Source organism: Rhinopithecus bieti, unplaced genomic scaffold, assembly GCF_001698545.2.
Source record: "Rhinopithecus bieti isolate Rb0 unplaced genomic scaffold, ASM169854v2 scaffold_20098, whole genome shotgun sequence".
In the NCBI taxonomy this organism is placed as follows: Eukaryota; Metazoa; Chordata; class Mammalia; order Primates; family Cercopithecidae; genus Rhinopithecus; species Rhinopithecus bieti.
In genome coordinates this window covers 519462-533839 of record NW_016810571.1, presented here as the reverse complement: position 1 = coordinate 533839, position 14378 = coordinate 519462, and the positions used below count along the sequence as shown (strand labels likewise).

The window sequence follows — 14378 nt, the reverse complement described above, 5'->3', positions numbered from 1 at the left end:
GAGGCAGAATTGGAAGAGCTCACATCTGGCTTCCACACTTACGCATCTCCTTCCCCTCATATGTGGACGCCGGCAGGCATTTCTCTTAGGGGCTCCGTGAATACCCTCTGGCTGGATTTCCCCAGCGTGGCTGGCACTCTGCTGTATTTCTAGAGCCCACCCAGTTGCTCGGCCTCATAGAGTTTTAGTTCCTCCTCTGTCAAATCCACCTCGATGATACCTACTTGGAGAGGTCTCTGATTTCAAATAAGGAAATTTTGCGAAGCACTTGGCACTGCCCCTGGCCCAGAATGAGCATTTAATATGTGGCCGGAGCTGTTGTTCATAATCACCATTATTCTTTTTTTTTTTTTCCTTTGAGACGGAGTTTCTCTCTTGTGGTCCAGGCTGGAGTGCCGTGGCATGATCTTGGCTCACTGCAACCTCCGTCTCCCGGGTTCAAATGATTCTCCTGCCTCAGCCTCCTGAGTAGCTGGGATTACAGGCGTGTGCCACCACACCTGGCTAATTTTGTATTTTTAGTAGAGATGGGGTTTCACCATGTTGGCCAGGCTGGTCTCGATCTCCTGACCTCAGGTGATCCGCTCACCTCAGCCTCCCAAAGTGCTGAGATTACAGGCGTGAGCCACTGCGCCCAGCCCATAATCATCATTATTCTTTATAAATGTGCTTTAAGAGTATTCTGAATACACGTTCCTCATGCTCAAGGGTTTGTAGCTTTGTCCAGAAAGAGGTGAATGTTATGGTTGGGTTGGGGCTGAATTTTGCAGCAGCTTGCTAGGTAGAAACCTGCTAAGAGTAGAAGCAACGTGGGCCTCCCTGCCTTGGAGAGAGCCAACGTTTCCTTCTCTGCACTCCCCAGAGCCCTGTAGCGAGTCCTCAGGGCACAGAGAGATGGTGAACTTTGAATCAGTCCTGCCCTGGCACTTTCTAGCTGGGAGATTGTTGGCGAGTCATCCAATATCACTGAGCCTTAGCTACTTTGTCCATAAAAATGGAGATAAAAGGTATCCGCTTGGCGGAGCAGATGCTTTAATGGATAAGTTAAAGGATGTAGTACTGGAGGTTCTCTTTCAGTGTTTTCTGGAGCTTTTGTTACCCCACACAGAGGCCTGTGCTGAACAGAGTGAGAAGAGGCATCAAAATGCTATGGCAGCCAGGGACATCTCCGGGTTCTTTAAGCAAAACCAGCTGTAACCGATTTTAAGACTGTGAAACGATAATACATTGAGATGCTGTTTTACTTTCTTCTTCTTTTTTTTTTTTCTTACCTGGTTTGTCCCCAGAGAACCTGTCGAAGGGGTCTCTGAGGCTTTATCGTCTGGCGGGGATCCCGCTGAGTTTTGAGGGTCTTCACTTCGAGTCTGATCTGGAGAAAGCCCATCACTGCTGCTGTCCTCTTCAAAAGCAAAAGCATCTGTGGATTTGGAGAAACTCACCTGGTTACCTGAGGGGGTGAAATCCAGGAACTCAGTTAGTGGCTTAGGAGAGTCAAAGAGCTTTTTTAGAAATGCTTCGATGTCTCACTTCTATTAAAAATACACCTCTCTCTCTCTCTCCAGTTGGTTTTAAGTTTAGGTAAGCGTGAAGCTATACTTTAAATTATTGTGTTTATAAAAAAGTGGTTTGTTTGGCGTGTAGGAAAGACTTGCTCTATCAGAGGTCTGTCATCATTTGTTAAACTTTATTTTCAGGTATCTGCATTTCTTCCCGTTTTCTATGGGAACCCATATGTTTTTGAAACTGGGGAAGGCGAAGGAAAGAAAAGGGAATGCTGGGTGCAGAATGAGGCCAGAGGAAAACGTGGTAGGAGCATGCGCCCGTGTCCCGTGGGTTTTACGATGAGAAATGGAATCGAGATGACAGCCTGCCGTTTGCATCATCTTCAAACATAAAGCGGGGCACACAGCACACAATGTTTAGCAAACTTTGTTCATAAGGATAAGCTAGGACAGCTACTGAGTTTAAATTCCTAAATGTCAGAATTAGCTAATGTCACCACTGTGTCCCGAAGAGCCATTCAACGAGTGCATGACTGTTTACAAAAGCCATAAATGTGTCTCAGAAACTTCAGCTTGATCCTTATTTTTCATTATTTGGAATTTCTTTGTATTCCTCATATCTTTGTGTCTATTTTGGAACTCCTCAATGGCTCACGCAAGCAGAGACTCTTCCTCAGGCAGCCTGCATGGTTTTGCTAAGGGAACAGAAAAATTGGTGTGGGAGAGGGGTTATCGCACCAGATGGGACTAGAATGACATCCTTATATGTCCCTTACATTTTTATTTGCCACATTTCATCTGGTTTATTATCCAGCTGCACAGTACACAATGTGCTGAAGCCGCATAGCTCTCCTGACCCGATTCCAGGGACTGCTCTGCTAAAGGAATTTAGGTATTATCAGGAAGTTTTCCAGCCCGATATTCTGCAATCACACCGACAAGAACTTTTGACTCTTGTCTTGTGCAGATAAGAGAAAGGAGCTCTTACTGCAGGGATTGGAAAGGCAACGAGGAGCTGGAAGTAATGGAACAAATGTGGCTTTGGGCTTGTCATCGCCACCACTGCTGGCATCTGTCACAGGCCCTCTCACAGGCATTCAAGTGTCACATCAGGAAGGAGGCCATGCAAGGACAGGGCAGGGGAAAACTCCAGTCACAGGCCCGGGGCGGCCCACTAACTGGGAGGGGTTTGGGGCTGAGCATTTCTGCTCCATGGGTTATTTATAAAAGTCATTATTGCTTTTCCATGAATATAAAAGTCATACATGTTCATCATAGAAATTCATACCTTAGAAAAATGCCGAATGTGGCTGGGCACAGTGGCTCACGCCTGTAATCCCAGCACTTTGGGAGGCCAAGGCAGGTGGATCCTGAGGTCAGGAATTTGAGACCAGCCTGGCCAATGCAGTGAAACCCTGTCTGTACTAAAAATAGAAAAATTAGCCAGGCGTGGTGACAGGCACCTGTAATCCTAGCTACTCGGGAGGCTGAGGCAGGAGAATCGCTTGAACCCTGGAGGCAGAGTTTGCAGTGAGCTGAGATCACGCCACTGCACTCCAGCCTGGGTGACAGAGCAAGACCCTGTCTCAAAAAAAAAAAAAAAAAAAAAGCAGGGGATGATGTGTATTACTGAGGGCCAGGTAGGCAGGCAGTGGGTAGGTGGGTGGGTGGGGGTTAGGGGGTTAAACGTTCCACATTCCAGAAGTCACTGTATTTTCTTAGGATTCACATGGTACGTGCCCTGGACCAGTGCCATTCACATTGTCAGAGACCCTGCATGTGACTTCCTTAGACTCTCAGGGCAGCCAGTCTTCTCTGCCCAGCGGGACCCTCTGTCTGAGAGCTTCGTCATCTTACCTCCTCTGCCCACTTCCTTCAGTCTAAATCCATGTGGATCTTCTCTGATCTGATACTTCTCGTGACAAAGACCCCTCCTGTCTCCACACAGGGTATCATATCCCAGGTGTGTACAAATTAGAGGAAATTAACCAAATTGCAACATTTTCTACATATTCTAACATGTGGGTAGAAATGTTAAGAGAAGGGAGAGAGAGGGGTTTCTCCTCTTATCCTCCCCAAACCCAGCTTTCATTGTTTTGAGTGGAGAGAGAGCAAATAATAACAATAGCAGCTGGATGAGTAGTTCACCTAGCAGTGGCAGCAATAGCAAAAACAGCCAACTTTGTTAGACTTCCTAATAGTTCAGGAAGGGGGCACGTTTTCTCATTTCTTTTTCTTTCTTTCTTTTTTTTTTTTTGAGACAGAGTCTTGCTCTGTCACCCAGGCTGGAGTGCAATGGCGTGATCTCAACTCACTGAAACCTCCACCTTCCAGGTTTAAGTGATTCTCTGGCCTCAGCCTCCTAAGTAGCTGGGACTACAGGCATGTGCCACCACACCCAGCTCATTTGTGTATTTTTAGTGGAGACGGGGTTTCACCATGTTGGCCGGGCTGGCCTTGAACTCCTGACTTCAAGTGACCCACCCACCTCGGCCTCCTAAAGTGCTGGGATTACAGGTGTGAGCCACTGCACCCAGACTTCTCGTTTCTTTTTAATAAACGAACACATTGTAAGGTCTGCTCCACCCAGTTATTTTGGGACTGAACTAGGACAGCAGTGCCATCTTTGGAGTCTCAGACTCACCTGGCAGAGGCGGTGGCAGAATTAGTCATCCTTCCTGGAAGTCAGCAGGTGAAGCCATTGTGTGGTTTACGGAACATCATCAGCCTGCCCGGTTGATTGGGGGCAGTAGGTAGGGCAGGGGTAGCATAGAAAATGACCAACATCTCTACTTTTTTTTTTTTTTTGAGATGCAGTCTCGCTCTGTTGCCCAGGTTGGAGTGCAGTGGCACAATCTCGACTCACTGCAACCTCCTCCTCCTGGGTTCAAGCAATTCTCCTGTCTCAACCTCTCAAGTAGCTGGGACTACAGGCACGTGCCACCATATCCAGTGAATTTTTTTGTATTTTAAGTAGAGACAGCATTTCACCGTGTTAGCCAGGATGGTTTTGATCTCCTGACCTTGTGATCCACCTGCCGCAGCCTCCCAAAGTGCTGGGATTACAGGTTGAGCCACTGCGCCTGGCCTACTCTGTATACATGATAAGTTGAACCTTATCAACCTGTGAGCTGGTTCACTCCACTGCAACGGGAGCTATTTTAACTCATGGACAGACTACCTCCTAACATCCTGGAAGAGGATTCCGGAGACTAAGGGTGTCTCTGGAATTCCACAAAATAGCTGAATTTTTGAGATCTGAGGGACTGACTGTGACATCTTGCTTTTCCGGAACGAAGAAGGCAGGAGATTCTGGGAAGGGAGAGTCCCAGTGAATTTTATTTGGACTTGCCTTAGTAAAGGGGTGGAAAGACTGTTGGAGCCCTGAAGTTACCACCAGTGAATCAGCACTTTCCACTCTGACACCTGGCATTTGGTGACCTCAGGTCGAAGCACTAGAATGATGTGCAAAAGTCTAGAAGTTGAGTATCTGGGATAAAGGTGCAGGTAATCAATCCCCCCTTCCCCAGGGCTGGACAGAGCATTCCTAAGCTATTGCGTTTAACTCCAGCCTTCCCATTTTAAGAGGAGTAGAGACAAGCTGAGGTGTGATCAGATGAGATATGGCTAAGAGAAGAGACAGAAAACCATGAGAAAGGAGATCCTTGTATCTCGATGGGACACAATCAGAGAATCTGTCACGGGCCAGACTGCCTGGTGAGTGCTAGTGGTGGTTACAGGGAGGAGAGAGCGATGCGAAGTTGTCCAAGAAGCCTCCTGGAGGAGGTGGGATTGAATGGAGCCTGAAGTGACTGTCAGCGGTGGACAGGACAGCAGAAAGGGAGAGGGGCGCGTCTGACAATGAAAGGACGGGGCGTGTGGACATTAGCAGAGTTGGGTTGGGGAGGATGACAAAGAAGTGCTTTCAGCTGGGGGAGAGGGCTATTTTAGGAGCCAACCCCTGGAGAGACATTGCTTGTAGGAGACAATTGGGGGTACGTAGGGCAGGGGTAGCACAGGAGAGACATTCCCATGCTTAAGTCAATGAAATGAGGAAACCATGAGTGCATGGAACTACATCCCAAGGACAGCTTTACAACTGCGTAAACAACCAGGAGGAGTGCCACGGCCCCAAATATGACTCCTCTCTGGTATCTAAAAAGCACGATGTGCCAGGTTAGAACACTCTGACAGCCACACTGAGGACCACTGGTCGCTGTCCAGGCCACAAGACCCCACCATGGGGGCCCCTGTCCATCACCACTCCTTCAGGGTTACTAGTGGCTGGTTTAGATTTGCCACTGCCAGGGCAGAAGATGAGGGCAAGGGCAGGGAGCCCACACACAGCTATAGACTTGACTCAGTCGCTGTCTATGGGAAAAACCTTAACAGTGGAGGGGCTCCTGTAAGTACATGGCAGTGGCTTCCTTTGGGCATGAACGCCACCTATGGTGTTCGGTGTGGTCCACAAGGCCCTGGGTTCTGGAGTCAGACACATTTGAATTTGCTTTTTGGTTCTACCATTTCAGGGATAGCGTGACTGTTGGCAAGTTATTCGACCTCTCTGAGCCTCAGTTTCCCCATCTATAAAATGGAAATCATCATCATCATAGCTAGCTCTCAGGGTTTCGAGGATTAGGTAACAACATATGGAAAGCACTGGGCCCGGTTCCTGACGTGTAAGTGATGAATAATTTCTTGCGGTTATTGTTGCTATTGTTTTTGGTAGGAGTATCTGTTTGTCTCAAGTGTAACATCGTCAAGAAATAAACAGACCACCCAGGAGGCAGTTTATCCTCTGGTCAGCTTGGCAAAGGTCAGCACAACTCCAGAACCAGAAAAACTGGTTGGTCCTGAGAGGTTCACGCTGGGAAAGCAAAGGTGGACCTTCCTCAGAGTAGGAGGAGTGTGGGTGGAAAGGTTGGCATGCCACTCCCTCTCCTTCCTGTTCAGGCCAAGCCCATGCAGAGAGGGACAAAGGTCACCTTATCTGACTGCCTCTGGAACGACCAAGTCTACTGGCTCCGTGGTGTGACCCTGGGCCTCCGCTCCAATCTCCCCCAGCATGAGACTGGCTGGGAGCTGATGGAGAGCAGTGTGCTGGCTATTGTCCCTGTAGACGCATCAGGGGTGTGATGACAAGGACCTGCTTTGGGAAGCCCTGACATCATCCTCTGGCTATGCTCGCAGGGCTGGCTCTGGGCACTGGCCCCTTGGGGATCTTGGGCTGGTGACTCGGAGCCTTCCCTCTCCCTCTTGGAAGTGATCAGATGAATGAGTCAGTTGTACTTTCTTTGCATAAACATTTAAAATGCCAAGATTAAAGCAAGATAATTGGAGTCCTAGTTACCTTTCTGTGAGGACCCACACCAAGGGCAGGAAATCATGAAGTGAAACGTGAAAATGTACCTCCTTCCTTATCAACCTGTGAGCTGGTTCACTCCACTGCAATGGGAGCTATTTTAACTCGTGGACAGACTACCTCCTAACATCCTGGAAGAGACTGAAGCAAAATTTGCTTCCCCAGGGAGAAAGTCGTACACAGAAACGTAGCTATTGTTTCAGTGTTAGCTGTTGCCTAAAGATATTTGTATAGATTTAGCGTGTCATAGTCTACAGATCTATTGGACTATCTAACCAAAGTCAGAACTCACCGCTCTTGAAGGGGAGCAGATGCCTTTATTATGGAAATGGCATAATAGGTAGATGTTTGAATGAATAATTTTTTTTACTCAGATCCCTGGCACTTTAGAAATTAGCCTTACGTTCTTTTTTTTTTTTTTTTTTTTGAGATGGAGTTTCATTCTTGTCGCCCAAACTGGAGTGCAATGGCGTGATCTTGGCTCACTGCACCCTCCACCTCCCAGGTTCAAGTGACTCTCTTGCCTCAGCCTCCCGAGTAGCTAGGATTACAGATGCCTGTCACCACGCCCAGCTAATTTCGTATTTTAAGTAGAGACGGGGTTTCTCCATGTTGGTCAGGTTGGTCTCGAACTCCTGACCCCAGGTGATCACCCCCACCCCCGGCCCTCGGCTTCCCAAAGTGCTGGGATTGCAGGCATGAGCCACCACGCCTGGCCTTTTTTTTTTCTTTTTTTGAGAGATAGGGTCTCACTCTGTCACTCAGGCTGGAGTGCAGTGGTTTGATCATAGCTTACTGCAGCCTCAAATTCCTGGGTTCAAGTGATCCTCCTGCCTCAGCCTCCCAAGTAACTAGGACTACAGGCATGCACCATCACGCCTGGCTAATTTTTAAAGTTTTTGTAAAGATGAAGTCTCACTATGCTGCCCAGGATGATCTTCATGTCTTTTGATACACCTGATCCTAGGGCCACACAGGTCAGGAAAAGCAGTTAACCTGTGTAAATACTTGTCCTGCATTTTTCTTGAGATGAATCCTCTAGGGACAAAAAATAGCATCAGGCAAGGCGGGCAGATCACGAGGTCAGGAGTTCAAGACCAGCGTGGCCAATATGGTGAAACCCCATCTCTACTAAAAATACAAAAATTAGCTGGGTGTGGTGCCTCGCGCCTGTAATCCCAGCTACTTGGGAGGCTGAGACAGGAGAATTGTTTGAACCCAGGAGGTGGAGGTTGCAGTGAGAGGAGATCGCGCCATTGCACTCCAGCCTGGGCGACAACAGCGAAACTCCATCTCAGAAAAAAAGTGCTTTATCCTGTCTCCCTTTTCTCTTTTATAGGATCCTCCTCAGCCCCTCCCAGAGCCTCAAGCTGCCCTCAGATTTCTAGAGGCGTCTCCTCAACTTCGGCTCCCCCTTGGGCATGCCCTGCCCACCTCTCAGTGATGCCTGAGATGACTTCCATGGAGGCAAAGCCCTTACTTCACTGGGCGGCAGAGGCAGACTCCAGGCACTGCTTTTCCCTCTCCGCGCTCATCCTTTCCTCCCACCACTCCCACACGCCCCAGTGCTCCCAGCTCCCCGATTCTCTTGCCCTCCTCTTTCCCAGAACCATCCTCAGCAAAGTATTTGTCATGTATGCCTTAATGTGTTTCTTTACCCCAAGGGTCGTTAGCTCTTTGGAGATTATTTCTCATGATGGAGTGATAGATTTTGTTCATGAGAAAGTTATGCCAAAGCAAAGTTTCCTTTTCTATGCCAAAGCAAACAGCCCTACCATCTCACTCAGGGCCACGGTTATCATCTAGCTGCCTTCAAAATGAATGATCAGAGAAGGTGAAGACTTCTGGCTTCCCTGAAGAATGACTAGATTCTTAGTGAATAGGAAGGTTTTGTTATGAAGTCTAAGCATGGGGCACATTGGTGAGCAGTGACTATCGTTGGATCTTTTATAAATGTAAGTGATAGAAATGGGTAGCTTCTGGACCAGCCCTGGAGGATCAGAATTATTGCTTTCTACATATAAGGGTCATTGTGGTAAAAAGAACAAATTTAGCTTTGACAATGGGTCTATATATTCTAAATCACGGGTTCTTTTTTAAAAAAGCCTGGCTGGGCATGGTGGTTCACAGCTGTAATCCCAGCACTGGGAGGCTTAGGTGGGCGGATCATCTGAGGTGGGGAGTTCGAGACAAGCCTGACCCACGTGGAGAAACCCTGCCTCTACTAAAATTATAAAATTAGCTGGGCGTGGTGGTGGATGCCTGTAATCCCAGCTACTTGGGAGCCTGAGGCAGAAGAATCACTTGAGCCCGGGAGGCAGAGGTTGCGGTGAGCTGAGATCATGCCACTGCACTTCAGCCTGGGCAACAAGAGAGAAACTCTGTCTCAAAAAAAACAACAACAAAAAAACCTGACTCAGGTGAAAAGACTGGCCCAGTCCCATGAAAAGGTGAGAACACTTTAGGAGGAAATGCTTGTCATTTGGAGCTGAAAACCTGGGCCCTTCTACTGTGGGAAGGCTGGGAAGGTCAGCCTGGGTTCTGTTTTACTCAAGCTAGGAGTCAGACGTCTGGACAACATATGACTTTCGCGGGAGCTAAGGGATGTTCACGTTAAGTGAAGAAAGTGAAAAAAAATGCTCTAATGACCAGCGAGAGAATTAACAAGCTAGAAGTAAGCCTGTAGGGCTCTCAACACAGAGGGATATTTCAGTAATAATGACCACTCATAAACTGAGCAAGGTCATGCTAAACTCCAGGATATAATATCTGTTCTCATGAATCATTGCTTCCATGTAACATAGTGCTTTTTCTATTCAGTGTTCTGGCCTGATCAGCGGTTTTCTACAAGGTAGAAATAGGCCATGAGGTGCATGCTCTCAGATACGGCCCCAAGTCCCCTATTCCCCCACAGAATGTCATTTTAGGGTGATGAGCCTGTTTTTTTTCCCTCCACCTGGAAACTATAAGACCCTATGAATTCAGAAAGTCAACTTGCAGGCTGGGAGATTGATCAGAAACTGGTACTCAAGAGGGGAGGGGAAGAGACATGGTGCTTTCATCCTGCTGACTGCAAGAGAGATGATGTCTGGGAGTAAGAGGGAAAATCCCAGGGTAGGGACAGTCCTCTGTCAATAATGTCCTTCCCTGTGTTGGGAGAGGTTCCAGATTCTAGAGTTTCTTTTGGAGGGTTAGAGACTTGTTGGTCCTTAATGAAGTTTGGAGGGAGGGAGGCAATGATGGAATGATCCTCTCAGAGCTTGGCAGAAACTCAGAAACACAGCTGCAGAGAGAGCCGGAAAATGTAAACACATCTGGAAAGGCACGTGGACAGGGGAGGGAAAATACACAGAGGCTGGAAGAATGATACACAGTGCAACCACAACCAAGGGAGAAGATACGATCACAAGACGTGACACACAGAAGAGAGAGCTGGGTCACCTTTGCCATTGGAAGGACTATAGCTGTCTCTATAGCTGTCTCTAAGTACGCTCTCTCTAGCTGTCTCTAAGCAAGTCTTTATGATATTCCTGTTCACCTTGCCCATAAAAACTCTTAGGCACATTCAAAGGGTCATTGCTAAAGAGGCTGATGCATAGATGAGTAACAGGTGTTCAATTGCCCATTACTGCTGTCCGCTTTTGGATTTTTCTTGGATTAAGTCACCCTGTATCCTCTGCCTCTTTCTCTAGCCAAAAAAAAAAAAAAAAAAAACCTGGTAAAATCCGAATGTTAATTTCTTAAGGACAAATGAACCACGGTTATGTAAGAAGTTAACAGTAGGGAAAGTTAGGTGAAAGGTATTTGTGAACTCTCTTGTTCCATCTTGGCATTGTTCTATCTTAGCAACTTTTCCATCAGTCTAAAATGATTCCTGGTCAGTCACAGTGGCTCACACCTGTAATCCCAGCACTTTGGGAGGCCTTGCCAGGTGGATCACCTGAGTTCGGGAGTTCGAGACCAGCCTGGCCAACATGGTGAAACCCCGTCTCTACTAAAAAAAGTACAAATATCAGCTGGGCATGGTGGTGGGCACCTGTAATCCCAGCTACTCAGGAGGCTGAGGCAGGAGAATCACTTGAACCCAGGAGGCAGAGGTTGCAGTGAGCCAAGATAGCACCACTGCACTCCAGCCTGGGTGACAACAGGGACACTATCTCAGAAAAATAAAATAATTATAATGATTCCCAAATAAAACATTTAAAGGAGTAAAAGAAACTTACGGAGAGATCAATTAATATTCTAAAAAACAAATCTCTAAGTAAGAAATTTTAGGCAGGCAGGTCTTACCACAGAAGTATATAAGGATGCTTCCATAGTTATGTATCCTTACTTTCTTTTTTTTTTTTTTTTTTTGAGATGGAGTTTCATTCTTGTCGCCCAAACTGGAGTGCAATGGCGTGATCTTGGCTCACTGCACCCTCCACCTCCCAGGTTCAAGTGACTCTCTTGCCTCAGCCTCCCGAGTAGCTAGGATTACAGATGCCTGTCACCACGCCCAGCTAATTTCGTATTTTAAGTAGAGACGGGGTTTCTCCATGTTGGTCAGGTTGGTCTCGAACTCCTGACCCCAGGTGATCACCCCACCCCGGCCCTCGGCTTCCCAAAGTGCTGGGATTGCAGGCATGAGCCACCACGCCTGGCCTTTTTTTTTTCTTTTTTTGAGAGATAGGGTCTCACTCTGTCACTCAGGCTGGAGTGCAGTGGTTTGATCATAGCTTACTGCAGCCTCAAATTCCTGGGTTCAAGTGATCCTCCTGCCTCAGCCTCCCAAGTAACTAGGACTACAGGCATGCACCATCACGCCTGGCTAATTTTAAAGTTTTGTAAAGATGAAGTCTCACTATGCTGCCCAGGATGATCTTCATGTCTTTTGATACACCTGATCCTAGGGCCACACAGGTCAGGAAAAGCAGTTAACCTGTGTAAATACTTGTCCTGCATTTTCTTGAGATGAATCCTCTAGGGACAAAAAATAGCATCAGGCAAGGCGGGCAGATCACGAGGTCAGGAGTTCAAGACCAGCGTGGCCAATATGGTGAAACCCCATCTCTACTAAAATACAAAATTAGCTGGGTGTGGTGCCTCGCGCCTGTAATCCCAGCTACTTGGGAGGCTGAGACAGGAGAATTGTTTGAACCCAGGAGGCGGAGGTTGCAGTGAGAGGAGATCGCGCCATTGCACTCCAGCCTGGGCGACAACAGCGAAACTCCATCTCAGAAAAAAAGTGCTTTATCCTGTCTCCCTTTTCTCTTTTATAGGATCCTCCTCAGCCCCTCCCAGAGCCTCAAGCTGCCCTCAGATTTCTAGAGGCGTCTCCTCAACTTCGGCTCCCCTTGGGCATGCCCTGCCCACCTCTCAGTGATGCCTGAGATGACTTCCATGGAGGCAAAGCCCTTACTTCACCGGGCGGCAGAGGCAGACTCCAGGCACTGCTTTTCCCTCTCCACGCTCATCCTTTCCTCCCACCACTCCCACACGCCCCAGTGCTCCCAGCTCCCCGATTCTCTTGCCCTCCTCTTTCCCAGAACCATCCTCAGCAAAGTATTTGTCATGTATGCCTTAATGTGTTTCTTTACCCCAAGGGTCGTTAGCTCTTTGGAGATTATTTCTCATGATGGAGTGATAGATTTTGTTCATGAGAAAGTTATGCCAAAGCAAAGTTTCCTTTTCTATGCCAAAGCAAACAGCCCTACCATCTCACTCAGGGCCACGGTTATCATCTAGCTGCCTTCAAAATGAATGATCAGAGAAGGTGAAGACTTCTGGCTTCCCTGAAGAATGACTAGATTCTTAGTGAATAGGAAGGTTTTGTTATGAAGTCTAAGCATGGGGCACATTGGTGAGCAGTGACTATCGTTGGATCTTTTATAAATGTAAGTGATAGAAATGGGTAGCTTCTGGACCAGCCCTGGAGGATCAGAATTATTGCTTTCTACATATAAGGGTCATTGTGGTAAAAGAACAAATTTAGCTTTGACAATGGGTCTATATATTCTAAATCACGGGTTCTTTTTTAAAAAAGCCTGGCTGGGCATGGTGGTTCACAGCTGTAATCCCAGCACTGGGAGGCTTAGGTGGGCGGATCATCTGAGGTGGGGAGTTCGAGACAAGCCTGACCCACGTGGAGAAACCCTGCCTCTACTAAAATTATAAAATTAGCTGGGCGTGGTGGTGGATGCCTGTAATCCCAGCTACTTGGGAGCCTGAGGCAGAAGAATCACTTGAGCCCGGGAGGCAGAGGTTGCGGTGAGCTGAGATCATGCCACTGCACTTCAGCCTGGGCAACAAGAGAGAAACTCTGTCTCAAAAAAAACAACAACAAAAAAACCTGACTCAGGTGAAAAGACTGGCCCAGTCCCATGAAAAGGTGAGAACACTTTAGGAGGAAATGCTTGTCATTTGGAGCTGAAAACCTGGGCCCTTCTACTGTGGGAAGGCTGGGAAGGTCAGCCTGGGTTCTGTTTTACTCAAGCTAGGAGTCAGACGTCTGGACAACATATGACTTTCGCGGGAGCTAAGGGATGTTCACGTTAAGTGAAGAAAGTGAAAAAAAATGCTCTAATGACCAGCGAGAGAATTAACAAGCTAGAAGTAAGCCTGTAGGGCTCTCAACACAGAGGGATATTTCAGTAATAATGACCACTCATAAACTGAGCAAGGTCATGCTAAACTCCAGGATATAATATCTGTTCTCATGAATCATTGCTTCCATGTAACATAGTGCTTTTCTATTCAGTGTTCTGGCCTGATCAGCGGTTTTCTACAAGGTAGAAATAGGCCATGAGGTGCATGCTCTCAGATACGGCCCCAAGTCCCCTATTCCCCACAGAATGTCATTTTAGGGTGATGAGCCTGTTTTTTTTCCCTCCACCTGGAAACTATAAGACCCTATGAATTCAGAAAGTCAACTTGCAGGCTGGGAGATTGATCAGAAACTGGTACTCAAGAGGGGAGGGGAAGAGACATGGTGCTTTCATCCTGCTGACTGCAAGAGAGATGATGTCTGGGAGTAAGAGGGAAAATCCCAGGGTAGGGACAGTCCTCTGTCAATAATGTCCTTCCCTGTGTTGGGAGAGGTTCCAGATTCTAGAGTTTCTTTTGGAGGGTTAGAGACTTGTTGGTCCTTAATGAAGTTTGGAGGGAGGGAGGCAATGATGGAATGATCCTCTCAGAGCTTGGCAGAAACTCAGAAACACAGCTGCAGAGAGAGCCGGAAAATGTAAACACATCTGGAAAGGCACGTGGACAGGGGAGGGAAAATACACAGAGGCTGGAAGAATGATACACAGTGCAACCACAACCAAGGGAGAAGATACGATCACAAGACGTGACACACAGAAGAGAGAGCTGGGTCACCTTTGCCATTGGAAGGACTATAGCTGTCTCTATAGCTGTCTCTAAGTACGCTCTCTCTAGCTGTCTCTAAGCAAGTCTTTATGATATTCCTGTTCACCTTGCCCATAAAACTCTTAGGCACATTCAAAGGGTCATTGCTAAAGAGGCTGATGCAT

The 14378-nt window shown here is 47.4% G+C and overlaps 1 protein-coding gene across 3 annotated transcripts in view; it reads right to left on the bottom strand.

The window, feature by feature from the left end:
* MYOCD (myocardin) overlaps window positions 1–14378 on the bottom strand; it is a 120494-nt gene that overhangs the window by 43931 nt on the left and 62185 nt on the right. For all 3 annotated transcript variants that reach the window (XM_017892393.1, XM_017892392.1, XM_017892394.1), the window contains one exon: window positions 1272–1447. In XM_017892393.1, coding sequence (XP_017747882.1) covers window positions 1272–1447 — 176 coding nt within the window. The remainder of the gene's footprint in view (window positions 1–1271; window positions 1448–14378) is intronic.